Consider the following 13340-nt stretch of genomic DNA (forward strand, 5'->3'; position numbering starts at 1 on the left):
CACAAGCCATGGAGAATAAATCAGGCAGATGATTGGAGCCTGGCAGATCTAACGCAGCCAACTCCCCGAAAAATGGAAAATCAGAGCCCCATTTACAACGCATGGCCTGATGTCCCGATTACAAGGGTGGACGGTTTCCTAGAGAAGCATAGATTATTTAGCAGCAGAGGCATAAATAAAGTGGTTAGATGAGTTAATGCTAAATTAAGAGGAAAAAAAATAATGGTTTTCTGTGAACTCATAAACACTCATTTTCCTGGGTCACAGAACTTCTCAGAGACGATTAAAACTCGGTCAACTATGATCTCAAAATACGAAAGGTGCATGTGGTGTGCTGACTAGTACAGACCACCGGGCTTGCTGGGAGCAGCAAGATAGGAGAAACATCCAACACGAAGAAAAAAGACAGCAACTTCCTTTGTCCAGGGATGAAAATCAGCACAAGAGCCCCAAACAGAACACCAGCCTGGCAGCTGTGGTTCCCGACACAGCCTGGCTGGGCCGTGGGGGCAGAGCCTGGGGCATGTTGCCAGCATGGGTGGCATGGAGGTGGTGATGCGTGAGAACAGAGGGTGTGGCTGACCTTCAGGATTTAAACCACCTGCAGACAAGCCAGGGAGGAAGCTTGGGTTCAGAGACCTAAGTTTATCTGGCCACCTGCGTGCTTGACTATAGATGAAAAGGACTCTAAGCCCAGGCTGATTAAATTCACCTTTTAATTAGGTGTCTGCAATGCGAAGCCGCCTCACAAGGACCTCAGGCCTCCGTCCGTGTTTGGGGCCAGCACTTGCAGAAAGAGCAAAGGCCAGTCAGCAGAGGAGGATCACGCTTTCTTCAGCTGACCCCTGGGGTTAGGGAGCAGGGAAGTCGTCCTTATTACAGATACCACCTAACGTATCTTTTCCTTGAAGACTTTCCTAAGACAACATATGGTGTCTGACCTCAAAGCACAGCTCTGGGCTGTGAGCCGAGGCATATGAAGCCAACTTTCAAGGACTCAATATTACCGTGTGCAATTATTTAGAGCATGACTAGAAACTAAGGGCAGGAGCAATTCAGAAAAAGTTCAGTAAGATCCCCGAAGCCTGCATAAGGCTGTGAAATGGCCACCATCGAATCCTAGAGCCCAGTGAGTGGCAGGAACACAGCATTCAGGGCCCAAAGGCAGGGGGGTACCTCCTACAAAAGCCTGCCCCTCAAAAGGGGGCAGGTCTCTGGGGGGGCTACTACATCACTTCTCACTTTCCTGGTCCCCCCAAATATAAAATTCTACCAATACTGATTTTATTACTGTATCTATATTAGCCAGAACATAAGGGGAAGGGGGCAAATACAATTATTGCAGAATTTCGATAAATTGTATCTCTCAGAATTGTTTCCTCCGAATTCAGAATTGCATTAGTATTCTATTCCATGTTCTACCACTCAGCTCTTATTAAAGAGGCACTCCACCCAGCTACATTTCTTTTTATCTGTGTTTGTAAAATGGCAAGCTCCTTGAAGCCATTTCAACTGCAGTCTTTGTTCATAAAACAATAATTTAACAAAATTCACATTTGCTGTAATTGCTTTAAAAATGTACGGACACACATGCATTGGTCATTTAATCCTTATTTACCCTTCGGTCATTCAAGTAACTGGTATAATAACTTTAAAGGCAAATCAAATCTTATGAACGCTTTCCAAGCATTTTAAAAATCTTAAGTGAATGAATGTTTTGTAAAGTACTACTATCAGAAAGAAAACACACAGAGAAATGTTTTGCTGTTTAGTTCCTGAAAAGTGTTTCTGATGTATTTATTGAGTCTCAGGAAAGTCTGTTGGTTTTGATTCTTCCAGAAAATAAGACTGTCCGAGGAAACTGCTAGAGGAGTTTCATATGGTTTGGGCAGTGAATTATAGATATATTAACAGCTACAATTCAAAGAAGAAACTACCAAGAACCTATGACACCAAAGGGCTATCTTGGATGTGGATAAGATACAAGCCTGGCTGCATCTTATCCTACTGCTTCTCTAGGTTGTCCACTCATGTCTCTACTGGAAATGAACCCTGTGGGCAGCGAGATGTGTCACACACTTAAATACGTGGTGGTCCAGTCTGAATTTGGCAAGCAGCAGTGACTTCACAACGACAACCAAATATTGAAAAAATATCAATCGGCTCAAAAACACAGAGCTTCTATTTTGCTGTTAAAAGTATTTGACGCTGTGAGGAAAAGAAAGACGAATAAGGTCAGCATCATCCATGTGCTAAAATAAAAATGTAAGAGTAAGAAAAATAAAAAAAGGTAGGAAAGACTAGGAGTCTAGAAAGGGATCAAATGTGACCAAGAGTAGTCAAAGATGGTTCTAGATAAAAGGTAAGAACCAGAGCTGAGCCTCAGAGGAAGGGATGATTCAGGCACGTGGAAAGAGGACCCTAGTGACTAAGGGCATAGGGGTCATGCATGAAGTGTGATCAAGGTCAGCAAACCAATCAGTTACACATAAATGTTCTGTCTCTCTAGCGAAATGTTTGCCGAGGCCATCCTGGGCCCTTCCCATTATCACCATCGCATTTAATCATTCCTATCATTCAATGAGTAGAAGGTATAACACTTTGCAAACACTCGACCTATAGCAAAAAAAACAAACAAACAAAAAAATGTATCAATCAGGCCGTAGTTCCTACATCTGGGAGTCTGCAGACGCATCACTTCCTTTTCTGGAATGCCTGGACCTGGGAGCCGTGGCCTCTCCTGGGCTCTCCTATGCTAATGAGGGTGAGGAGGAAGGAAGCCACAGCCCCCAACAAAAAGCCTCCCTTCCTCAGAACGAACAGCATCTGCTCTTTCTTGTTGGTACACAAAATGTTAGGGTGCTAACAGCTAAGATAAAGAGATCCTGGGTTGATATTAATATACTTTCAATTTACCTCCGACTAAATCCCACGTTAACTGGCTGGACTCCTAACTGAAGGACGTGATTTGAAACAGTGGGCCAATGAGCCTCAATGGTAAAAGTCTAAGTAAGCATACCTGTGTGTGTGTCTGTTTGCTCTGCTATTAAATATTTCACGATATATTTGTAGGATTTAGGCGATCATTTTCTCTCTCTATGGATGTGAGAATGAGTAAGCCGTTCCCATAGGGAACATGCCGTGCTTGCTGGCAAATCAGCCTCCAGACTTTCTCAAAAGAGCATTAAGTTGCGTCCTTCATGGATTTAGATGGGAGAGATAGTGTTTCTATTTAATCATCCGCTCACCACAAAAGGAAGCCACGCTAACTTCAGCGGGAAAGGTGTGTGGTAAATTACTTCAGAAGCTCCCCGAAGATTAAGGCTCATAGGTTTGGGATTGCATTACAATTAAGTAATAATGAAAGAGAAATCGTGTCTTTTGATCAAATAATGCATTAATCCTGCCATACACTATGTACCGTCGTTCACTCTCTGGTAATGTTGACTTTCTGAGGTAATTTTTCTCTCTCATTCCACAGGACAGGAAACACGCACAGAGGGGGAAAAAAGAACAAGGGTATGTAACGAGAAAGATAATGGAAGTTAAAACACCCTGAGAAGCTCTTAGATATGACACAGTACTCACTGCATCATAAAGAAAATTCCAGGTAGTTTTAATGCAAGTGTGTAGTCATTTCTTAAGGCTCAGCACATACAAAAGCTTTTCTGCAGGAAAACTGTCCCCGGTGAGCCCTAAATTCATGAGGCCTACTACCTGAGCAGGGCGAGGCCCAGCTTAGGGAGCCACTTCAGTCCTTAAGACCAAGTTCACTAAGCAATTAGCAGTATACCGAGACTCTCCAGGGAGGTATTTGAGAACAAGTTTTCCAAGCATTTTAGAAGCATTTATATATACCTAACATGCCATTAATCATTCTTATCTGTTCATTAAGGCAGTCTCCCTTAGGACCTCTACTTGCCAGCTCTTTCTCAGCCTGCTTCTTCTTATCTAGAGACCCAAAAAGGAGTTCATTGCTTTTAAAACATATTCTGTAATTAAAAGAGTTCATTAATTCACAGGGGTGTGCTCCACCAATGAGTCTGCGTTTTCCAAGTTTCATTAAATATACAGAAAGGCCGTTCTCTTGAGGGTCTTTGCGGAAGATAAACCCTGCAACTACAGCTGGGTTTTGGAATGCGTTTCCAGCCTTGGAGAGATTTAGACCATTACTTACCGCAATGATATAAATCTCCCGTCCACATCAACACATGTTGCTTCCTTCTGTCCCCTACCAACAAGGGGGAACAATTTAAATTCACACTGCAATCTCATTGATATAAAGTAAAGGTGGAGGGGAAATCAGATACTGGAACATTGAAAAGCAATCAGTTTAAAATGTCATGTCAGCTGTTCCGTGACTATACCTCTGCCCGCGACTCCGCCACAGCCCCGTTCAGGCCTCTGCTTGTTCCTGGGTCCGTCCACCCCAGCACAGCTGGCAGGGAGGCCCCGAGCAGTGCAAGATGCAGCCAAACGTGTCCTGGTTTCATTTTGTTGCGTCTGTTGAGAAAATGACAAGGGCTCAGAATTAAGCATTGCAACGTGTAAGCAAGCCACGGGGTAGTTAGTTATTACTACCTGTATTCAAGAATCAGGTAAACCTGAATTTAAATCCTGGCACCAAGCCTTCTGTTCTACTGTGGAGAAGATACTTCTGAGCCTAGTTTACTCACCTCTAAAATGGGGTCAATAATACATATCTCATGGGCTTGCTGTGGTGATGGAAGGACTCAGTGTCAGGCACTGAGTAAGAGCTCTAAACACGTTGGCTGCTCTGTAGAAATTCACGTGAAACACCATCCACCTACCACGACGTCTCCAAGAGCAAACCAGGGTGAGAAAGTTGGGTCCCTTCTGTTAGGTCACCATAGATCCCGCCTTGAGTTTCCCCAGAAAGCTGATGAGGAATCATGTTAAGCCCGTGGCATCCCATTTGTAGCCGATGACTCAGTTTACAAGAGAGTGAGCTTTAAAATGGCATTAGAAGGCCCAATTCAAGACCAGTCATTTTTGCAGAATTCAAGCATTCCATGGATAACGAGATTTCAGTAACTTTTAAGGTGTTTCCTGAGGCTCATGCGATAAACTGCCCAAAGTCCCAGAAGACAAGAAATGGACAATTCAAATTAATCATAGAATTACCTGGATAAAACTAAGGATCAGCACCAATAAATATTCAACTCCCTATTGTGTTCTGGGCATTGTGCCAAGGGGACACAGGCTAGTCCACTTGCCCGATTAACTGTACTTTTTTTTTTAAGGTTTCTACTGTGAGCATATTCCAACCTTAATCTCAGTATCTCTACCTAAGAAACACGGCCAGATAGAACTCATGGTACAGTATTTACAACGCTTACTCAAGGAAACTTTAGGGGTTATTAATTTCTGTGAGCACCACACAATTTAGCACTTAATTGCTTGCGGTCCACACTGCATCCTGATCATGGCTGGGGAGATGAAAACACAGAGCTCCTTGGAGGCCGGCAGCCGTTGTGACCTGGCTTAGGCATCCCAGTCAAAAAGGATTAGCTGCTTGGGGGACATTATAGCCTGTTTGAGGAGTCCACCCTGCTCACTCCAAAGCCAACAGCTTTGCAGGATTCTAAACAAGAGGGGTTAGAGGTATCACACGATCACTAGTGCTGAGGCCAGGGCCACCAATTACACTCCTACCACATTCCAGGTTTCCTTTGGCTGCTTTCCACACCCAAATAGAGCTGTCTCTTCAAATTTGCTTTATGTCCCCATCTTGAGACAGAAATTCCCCCAGGAAGGAGAAGTCAGACTAAAAATTGTGGTCATATAACACCAGCCTATGAAAGGCAACGCTGTCAGTTATGACTGTCTCGTAAGAAAAGGTGTCTCCTTGTTTTAAAGAGTCCATCGGCTCCCACTCCTACATCTGTTTCTTCAGCCGTTCATCTCTGACATCTGTTGGCAAAGCTGGAGCTACTGGGGAAATAGTCCAGGTGGCCAGTAAATATAATGTGAAGGTCACAGTCTCGCCCCCATCAGCACCTGCTCCACACTTGAAGAAACCAGAACAGTGTTGTTTCGGCTGCTACTGGGAGATGACAGGAGCGTTCCGAGCAGCCACCAAACTCTGCGCTCCAGATCCAGGGCTCTAGCTGGAGTGTGTGGGTTCTTACAGCTCTGGGGAGGAGTGAAACATCACATTCGAGATGAAAAGAGAATAATGTCTTTCCCTAACTGCAACCAGTTTTTCTAAAAATACAGGGCAACTCCCTACTCTCCATAAATTATTCTCTTCTGAATGCAAAGCCATGTTCCAGAGACTGCAAAACGCAGATACGAGATGTTTGGAATTTGTTTAAAAACCGGCAATAGTAACTCAAGCTAAAACTAGAAAGACATTGCTTCCCACTCCACTTTTATTAATTCTTCCCTACTTAACCGCTCTCAAACAATGCTCCTGGGCTGAGCACACATAGAGGAGGTCTTCTTTTCTCCCCGTTCATGCCTTTGAGCCCAAATAAACTCTAAATAGCAAGATAATCAAAACTTACTCAAGTTAACAGCCAGATGTCAATTACTGGAGTTACGAAATATTCAACCCATGAAATCTAGTATCTAGCTTTCAAATTGCCTAGGAATCCAAGACCAATCATGTTTGATGTTTTAGTATTAGTAGATAGCATCAAAATAAAATCCATGCATTTCAACTGTTATTTTGGCACTCTGCGAATCACTCCTCGTAGGAGGGCGTATCCTGACCTCTGGCCTTAAACCAGCTGTTTAGTGTTTCAGGAAGCTGGAACTCAGCCCTGCTGCACCTGCCATTGTCTCTGGTTTGTGCTGAGGTCTTGGAGGATCTTATTTGAAGACAAGGAGACACATTAAGCAGGCCAACTACTTGAAATATTCCTCGGCAGTTTCTTTGTAAAATTTAACTCAGCCTGGCCACCAGTAGATCAGACTTCATTTGCACAATAGATGCAGCTTAGATGTCATCCTGTATTCATGGTGACAATTCATGACACCTACAGCAGCAATCACCTAAAAATTCACAACTCACATTTTATGACCGTTTGGTACATTAAAAAAAAAAAAAGAACTACTATTGGGTCTAAATCAATTTTGATGATCTGTCTAATAACCACATAGAGAATATTTTGGTTAACACTTACATAGCAGTTACTGTGCATCAGGCACTACTCTAGATGCTTTACAGGTATTAACTCATAAGCCTCATTTCTGCTCGATAAGGAGAGCAAAGATGACACACCCCCCAGTCAGAGGAGACAGTTCACAGAGAGGTAAGTACCCTACCGAGGTCATGTGGCATTAAGTGGCAGAGCTGGGACTTCAAGCCAGGCAGGTAGACTCAGCATCTGTGCTCTTAGCCCCGTTCTCTACTGCCTTCCAATACTTATTTCAGTGAACAGCTGTTTCTAGCATGATGGGGAAAATCTATGGAGAGCAAAATAGGAGGCCCTGAGCCCCGTATCCCTTTCCTCTGAAAGCTTCCAAGCGTAGCACTCCTCCAGCTTTCATGGGTCCGGCCAAGGATGGAGGAGCGGAGTAAGGAGGAAAGCCAAGCTGCTCCCCGTCCTGCACCCCACTTGGCATGCTCTCCTCAGCCTCCACTGCTGCTATCTTTATTGGCCAAGAAGAAATATGGTTGAAGAAAAAAACCACCAGGAGATGCCCAGAATACCAGGTAGCCAGGATGACCCTCGGCCCATGGGGAGCACTGATGGCAAAGACAGTTGCTCTGGGGGAACTGGATCTGTTGACAAATTACTCCTCAAATGCAAATAGCCCTACTGGGCTGCAGACAGAAGGAAATCCAAGGATCTCCAGGTATAGACATGGGAAGAGAATAATGTCTTTCCCTAACTGCAACCAGACATTAGTTGCACCACTAATGTCTTTGTGCAACCTAGAGTTCCTTCTGAGATCAATTTAGGTGTGTAAACTTCATTCCATCCATACTAGAGCCTAAGCTTGATTATAAATCAACCCGAGATTGTCGTCATAGAAGAGCTACCTTTTCTTTCAAATAACTCAAAGCCCAAACAGTGGATTTGTAAGACATCTCATTTCCAAGAGAAGTAGTTCACTGCTTCCTTGCTTTCCCCATGCTCAGGGGAACCAGGTGCTACCCCTGGCAGGTTGAGGAATTCACCCAATGTGTGAAGCAAAATCAATGGGCAGACCTAAACTAAAACCCAGGTCCCTAGGCAACTAACTGTTTCATTTTTTACCTTTTTACAAACTTATGTATGGAATATGTTTGCATTCTCTGTTTAAATAGACTGATACTGCATTTTTTTAGTGCTGGATGGACCCCACTAGAATCTACCCCATCCTTGTGAAAACCACAGGATTTTCTGGTTTTATAATATAAGCTGATACCTGTGCTATAATTTATTCATATTTAAAATTACAGAGGTACTACAAATTTGTATGGCATAACATTCTAAATTCTGACTTCCGTTTTGAAGAAAGTTGAAAAAAATACAACATAAGAATGCAAATGGTTAGGGAGAAGTCGACATGATATGTAAATTCCAAATCTGTCCCACCAGAAGACACAGGCTGGCATGTAAGCTGACTTTATTGAACAGGGTCAGAGGCCAGAGAGAAGCACCGACATTTAAGTGGCAGTGGGTTTCATACAAACTTCTCTTTCTTCCTCCGGGAACCAGCCCTCTTTGGGAAGAGTGGGAATTCTGACCTTGAGAGCTTTGGAGGAGATTGTTGACAGGTTCTCCCTCTCAGCCTCTCTCCCAGAATATGCAAACATTACCAAATCAGACATTATGGATTAGCCACACGGGAATGGCTTCTCTTTGTAACTGACAGGATCAGAAATTATGAACATGATTTAGCAGAACAGAGCAACACTACCCAGCCTTTAAGACAACAGGTAAGGTTTGTGACCCTGAGGCACCTGCATTCCCAACCTTTCTTACTGGAAAAGTATATTACTTGAGGGGCAGTGCATTTTACACATGAGATGTTAGTAGCCAACAAATAGAAACAAACTGGAGACTGCCAAAATCCTGCAATCCTCTTCTATATGATGGCCCAGTGTTAAAAGGAAAAGAAAAACCACATAAACCCTAATCCAAAACCAGGAAGCTACATATTAATTTCTTCTGGAAGGTTAGGACCCTCGTTTGATTTGTAAGTGTTTTAGAAAAAAAGAAAGGGATTCAAACTTTTGAAGACAGCCTCTAAAATACCAACCCAGGGAAATCAGTCATGGAAATATATCAGGGTAACCCTACAACAAGCCATAATGAAGTTATATTACATTTCCTATTAATTCTGTATATCTTTGGTTAACTGTTCCAACGTTTGATAAATTAGATGCCTATGTGCAATGTGTAAATCTATGACATTCCTGTTTATTGTGAAGTTTCACACACACACACACACACACACACACAACTTCCTTTCAAGCTTCAGATTATACCTCTTAAGTACCATGTTCCCTCAACTGTAGTTCTATTTTTACTTGAAGTTCCATGTCTTATGTTGTGCATTGAGGTAGAAAATGTAAGGAAAGATGTGCTTGTCAGATAACTACCTAATTGCATTAAATTAGTAAGCACACATTGACCACACATAAGCAACACAAGAACGTGGAGTTTGCAGAGAAATACCGAAAAACGCAAAGTAGGAATTCAGGTAGATGTTTTAGGAAATCTTGAGTATTCAATGTCAGTTTCTGGAATACAGTGTTAAGTCCAAAGAAAGATCACAACACGAAGATCACTTTTTAAAAATTCCTGTGGCCCTTAGAAGAACAGAAGAATCCTGAGTGAGTGACTAGTCAAGGTAGAAAAATCCAACCTAACCCTCCCTCACCCACCTCTAGGGCACAATCAAAGGCACAGAAGTTCTCTCAATGCCCAGTACAGGCTGGCCCCTCTCCAGAGCAAAGAGAACCTTCTTGGAATAAACAAAAACTGAGGGTCATCCTAAAATTCAAAGCGAGCAGAAGCCATTGGAACTTTAATGAGCAATTTTAATACATTACATCAAAGACTACTCTCTTGCATGACCTTTGGCTCAGGCTGAAGTCTTCCAGGAGGGGGCTGTCTTTTCCCCTAATGGGAGGAAATGAGCATTCAGCTGAGTGTGTCTAAACCGAAATGGTCTAGTGATGCTGTAGTGTCTTCTCACGAAACTAAGGTGGAAAGCAGACATCATGGGCCCTCTGAGGCATTATGTAGCTTCCGTCTTCCTTCCGAGCTACAGAATGAGGGTTGCTGCGGCTCTAGTGACATAGAAGCCACATCGCTCACTCCCCTGACCACTTGCTTCCCAGGTGCCCTCCACCTGTCCACTACCCAGACTCAGAGCCTGTCTCTGGCCACTCCAGGATCAAGAGGACACTGTTAAAAGACATCTCTGGCTTTCTCTTAAGCCTGATGATAGGAAAATAACTTGGGACTTTTCAGAAAAGTCCAAATTTGTTCCCTATCTTTTTTTCTCCCCTCAGGGTGAACATTTTGATGAGCAGTTACTGTGTCACCACCTATTAAAGTTCTATTTCTCTTTGGCCCAGAAAATGTAGGTGATGTTTGTACCTCGGGGATCCATCTAGTACAGTTCCTAACGCACAAGATTGCAACAAATTTAGGAAGGGAACAGACCAAAGCCACTGTCGCTGTTTTCCACTCTCGGGAAACCTCGGCGGAAGCGACACCTAGAGGGGAGCGGAGGGGACGCTGCGGACGCGCAATTCATCAATGTCGGAGACAGTTATCAGGAGCGAGGTGGGCTGGACAGCTCCTGGAGGACCACGTCTCTGGGCGATGGCACAGACCTAGCAGGTCTCCAGTCCGCGGTCCCCAGGCCCTTCCGGCAGCTGGACGCGCTGCACGGAGGCTCCCCACGTTCCGGGCACTGTGAGAAACCCTAGTGCTTGCAGTGGGTGTCGGCCCCGGCAAGGGTGGGGGCGCCGAAGTCCTCAGGTGTTAGGCCTCGGGCGACCGCGCCGGGCGCCTCTGTGTCAGGTGAAGAGCCCCCAAGGTTTGCACCGCTCTCGTCCCAAACTCGAGGCGACACGCGCCCAAAGCGGAGCGCTCTGCCTGCGTCGCCTAGGTCCCCCCGAAACTTGGAACAGGTTTCCTTTGCTGGCGCAAAGAGAGACGGAGATCACCCACAGTACAAGCTCTCTTAGGACCAAGCCCCCTGCAAACAAACTGCTCCCTAATGACCCCCCCAGCAGGGAACACCGGCGCTGTCTCGGGAACAGCGACAGGCCGGGCAGAACGAGAGCTGCGGCCGCCCGGTGCCGGCTTCTGTCCCGGGTCCTTCCTTCCTAGCCCCACGCTCAGCCCCAGACGCGGGGGAAGCGCGCAGTGGGGGCCAGGCGAGATGCAGCGAGCCCTCCGGGCTGCAGCAAGGAGACGCGAGTTCCCCGCAAAGCTGGAGGGAGGGGGCAGTGAGCACGCCCGCCCCGCACGCCAGCGCCAAGGGCACGCGTCCCGGCGGAGGGGCCCCCGCCGCGAGGGGTCCGGCCCCAGGGCAGCGCCTCCGGGGTTTCGGAGCCCGACGCGGGCGTGCCAGCCAGGTCACCCCGGTGCCTCCTGCAGCCCGGGGCCCCACGCCTCGGCTCCCAGTCTCTACCCCGAGTCCTGGCCCCGGCGGGGGTAGCCTGTGGTCCTTGCCCGCCGCCCACCAGGCGGGCAAACTTGACTCTCGCGGCGCGGGCTGAGAAAACAAGCAAGCGCCGGCGCGGGGCCCTGCGGGGACGCGGGGACGCCGGCGTCGGGACCCCAGCGGGGCGCCGCCGGACCCGTGGGTGGCGGCGGCTTGGCACCCTTCCCGCACCCGCGTACCTGAGGCGGCCGGGGCCGAGAAGACCAGGTGGCCGGACTCGGGCAGGCGGGAGCGCCCCGTGGCGGCGGCGGTGGCGCGACCTGGCCCCGCGTCCTCCGGTCGGTCTCCCGGACTGTCGGCGGGTGCCGGGCGCCTGGAGGCGGTCGCGGGTCCAGCTCTGAGCCGCCGCTGCCCGCTGCTGTGCGACGGACGCCGCGGCTGCCCTATTTCTGCCGCCGGGACCCGCGCCCGTGACGTCACCCTCCGGGCCCCGCCCGCCCAATCGCCGCCACCTGTGCGCGCGGTCCGCCCGCCCGCGGCTCAGCCCCGCGCGGGGCGGGCGGCAGGTGCGCGGAGCCCCGGGGCGCGCACACGGGGCGCGAGGACTCGGACGCTCCAGGGCAATCGCGCGCTCCACGGGGGGCGGAGGGGTACGTTCCCGCCCCCGGCTCACCGGGAGCCCAGCAGGCTACCACCGTCTCCCACCGCCCAACACACCCTTCCTCACCTCTCTCTTCTCGCGGCTCCTTCCCTGGCCGGTTGTCCAAGGCTGTGCGCTCAAGGAGCACAGCTGGTCTTCTTCAGCGGCCAGAGCTTGTGGAGCCGTGCACCGCACGGAGAGTCGTCCCTGGAGGCAAAGTCAAGTGATACTCCCCCCCGCTGAGAACCCACAACCTGCGGAAAAGCCGAGTTTGCATTTCTCTCTTCTGAATCTGCCCTCTCCCAGTTGCAGAATCTTACAAAATCCTGGGCATACAGGGGCTGTCCCAGGTGGCCTTTGCCTAGCCTGGCCAACCTGTGACCAGGGTCCCTTCTTCTTTCTCAAAACCAGGCATTTTCACAGCAGGACCTCATCCCCCAGCCTGCGACTCCCATACCTCTCTGGGACCCTCTTCCACAACCACAACCTCGAGAGACACCAACCAAGCATTCATCTGGCTTGTATTAATTACCCTGGAGATCAGCCCTGGAGCCTGAATAAACTGGGAACATCTTTGTAAGGACTTGGGCCCCCCACGTGGTCATACGGTAGCCCTAATCTGGACTCAAATCTATGACAGGAGGGAGACCCTAGCCAAGCCAGGCAGGTGGTGACCAATGGGCAGGACTTTCGTGGGGACTGCCTCCTGCTCTGGCTGTGTGGGCACCGCGTGACTTCCTGGCTTGGGGGAACAGTGTCTTGTTCATGCCCCTGTGATAACTCCTGGCCTGGAGGAGGGGCAGAGGGGCTTTTCTGAGGATAAAGTTAGTTAAACCTCAGGAGAAGGGGAAGACTACCAGGGTGACATGGAGAGGAGATATTACATGTGCTCTTTCCTTTAACAGACACTTACTGAGCCCTCCTATGCACCGGGCACTGTACCAGGTGCTCGAGAGACAGCGGTGGCTGGGCCAGCATGGTCCCTGCCTTCACACAGGTTTTGGTCTGGGATCCAGTCCTTTCTCTATCACTGCTCAGCTGGTAACCCAGAACAAGTCATATCTCTGCTAGAGAGATCAGTCTTCGCATCTGCAAAATGAAGACCTGGGTGACT

At 47.8% G+C, this 13340-nt stretch overlaps 1 protein-coding gene across 3 annotated transcripts in view; it reads right to left on the reverse strand.

Annotated features, from left to right (window-relative positions):
* FSTL4 (follistatin like 4) overlaps positions 1–12049 on the reverse strand; it is a 373767-nt gene extending 361718 nt beyond the window's left edge. The window contains exons 1-2 of one of the 3 annotated variants that reach the window (XM_081035343.1): positions 11826–12049; positions 4368–4503 (exon numbers count right to left, since the gene is read on the reverse strand). In XM_081035343.1, the coding sequence (XP_080891469.1) occupies positions 4368–4493 (126 nt within the window). In that variant the 5' untranslated portion in view covers positions 4494–4503; positions 11826–12049. The remainder of the gene's footprint in view (positions 1–4367; positions 4504–11825) is intronic. The other 2 variants (XM_081035342.1, XM_081035341.1) reach the window with 2 other exon arrangements.
* Between the last annotated feature and the right edge of the window lie 1291 nt (positions 12050–13340).

This window comes from Rhinolophus hipposideros, assembly GCF_964194185.1.
Source record: "Rhinolophus hipposideros genome assembly, chromosome: 23".
Classification (NCBI taxonomy): domain Eukaryota; kingdom Metazoa; phylum Chordata; class Mammalia; order Chiroptera; family Rhinolophidae; genus Rhinolophus; species Rhinolophus hipposideros.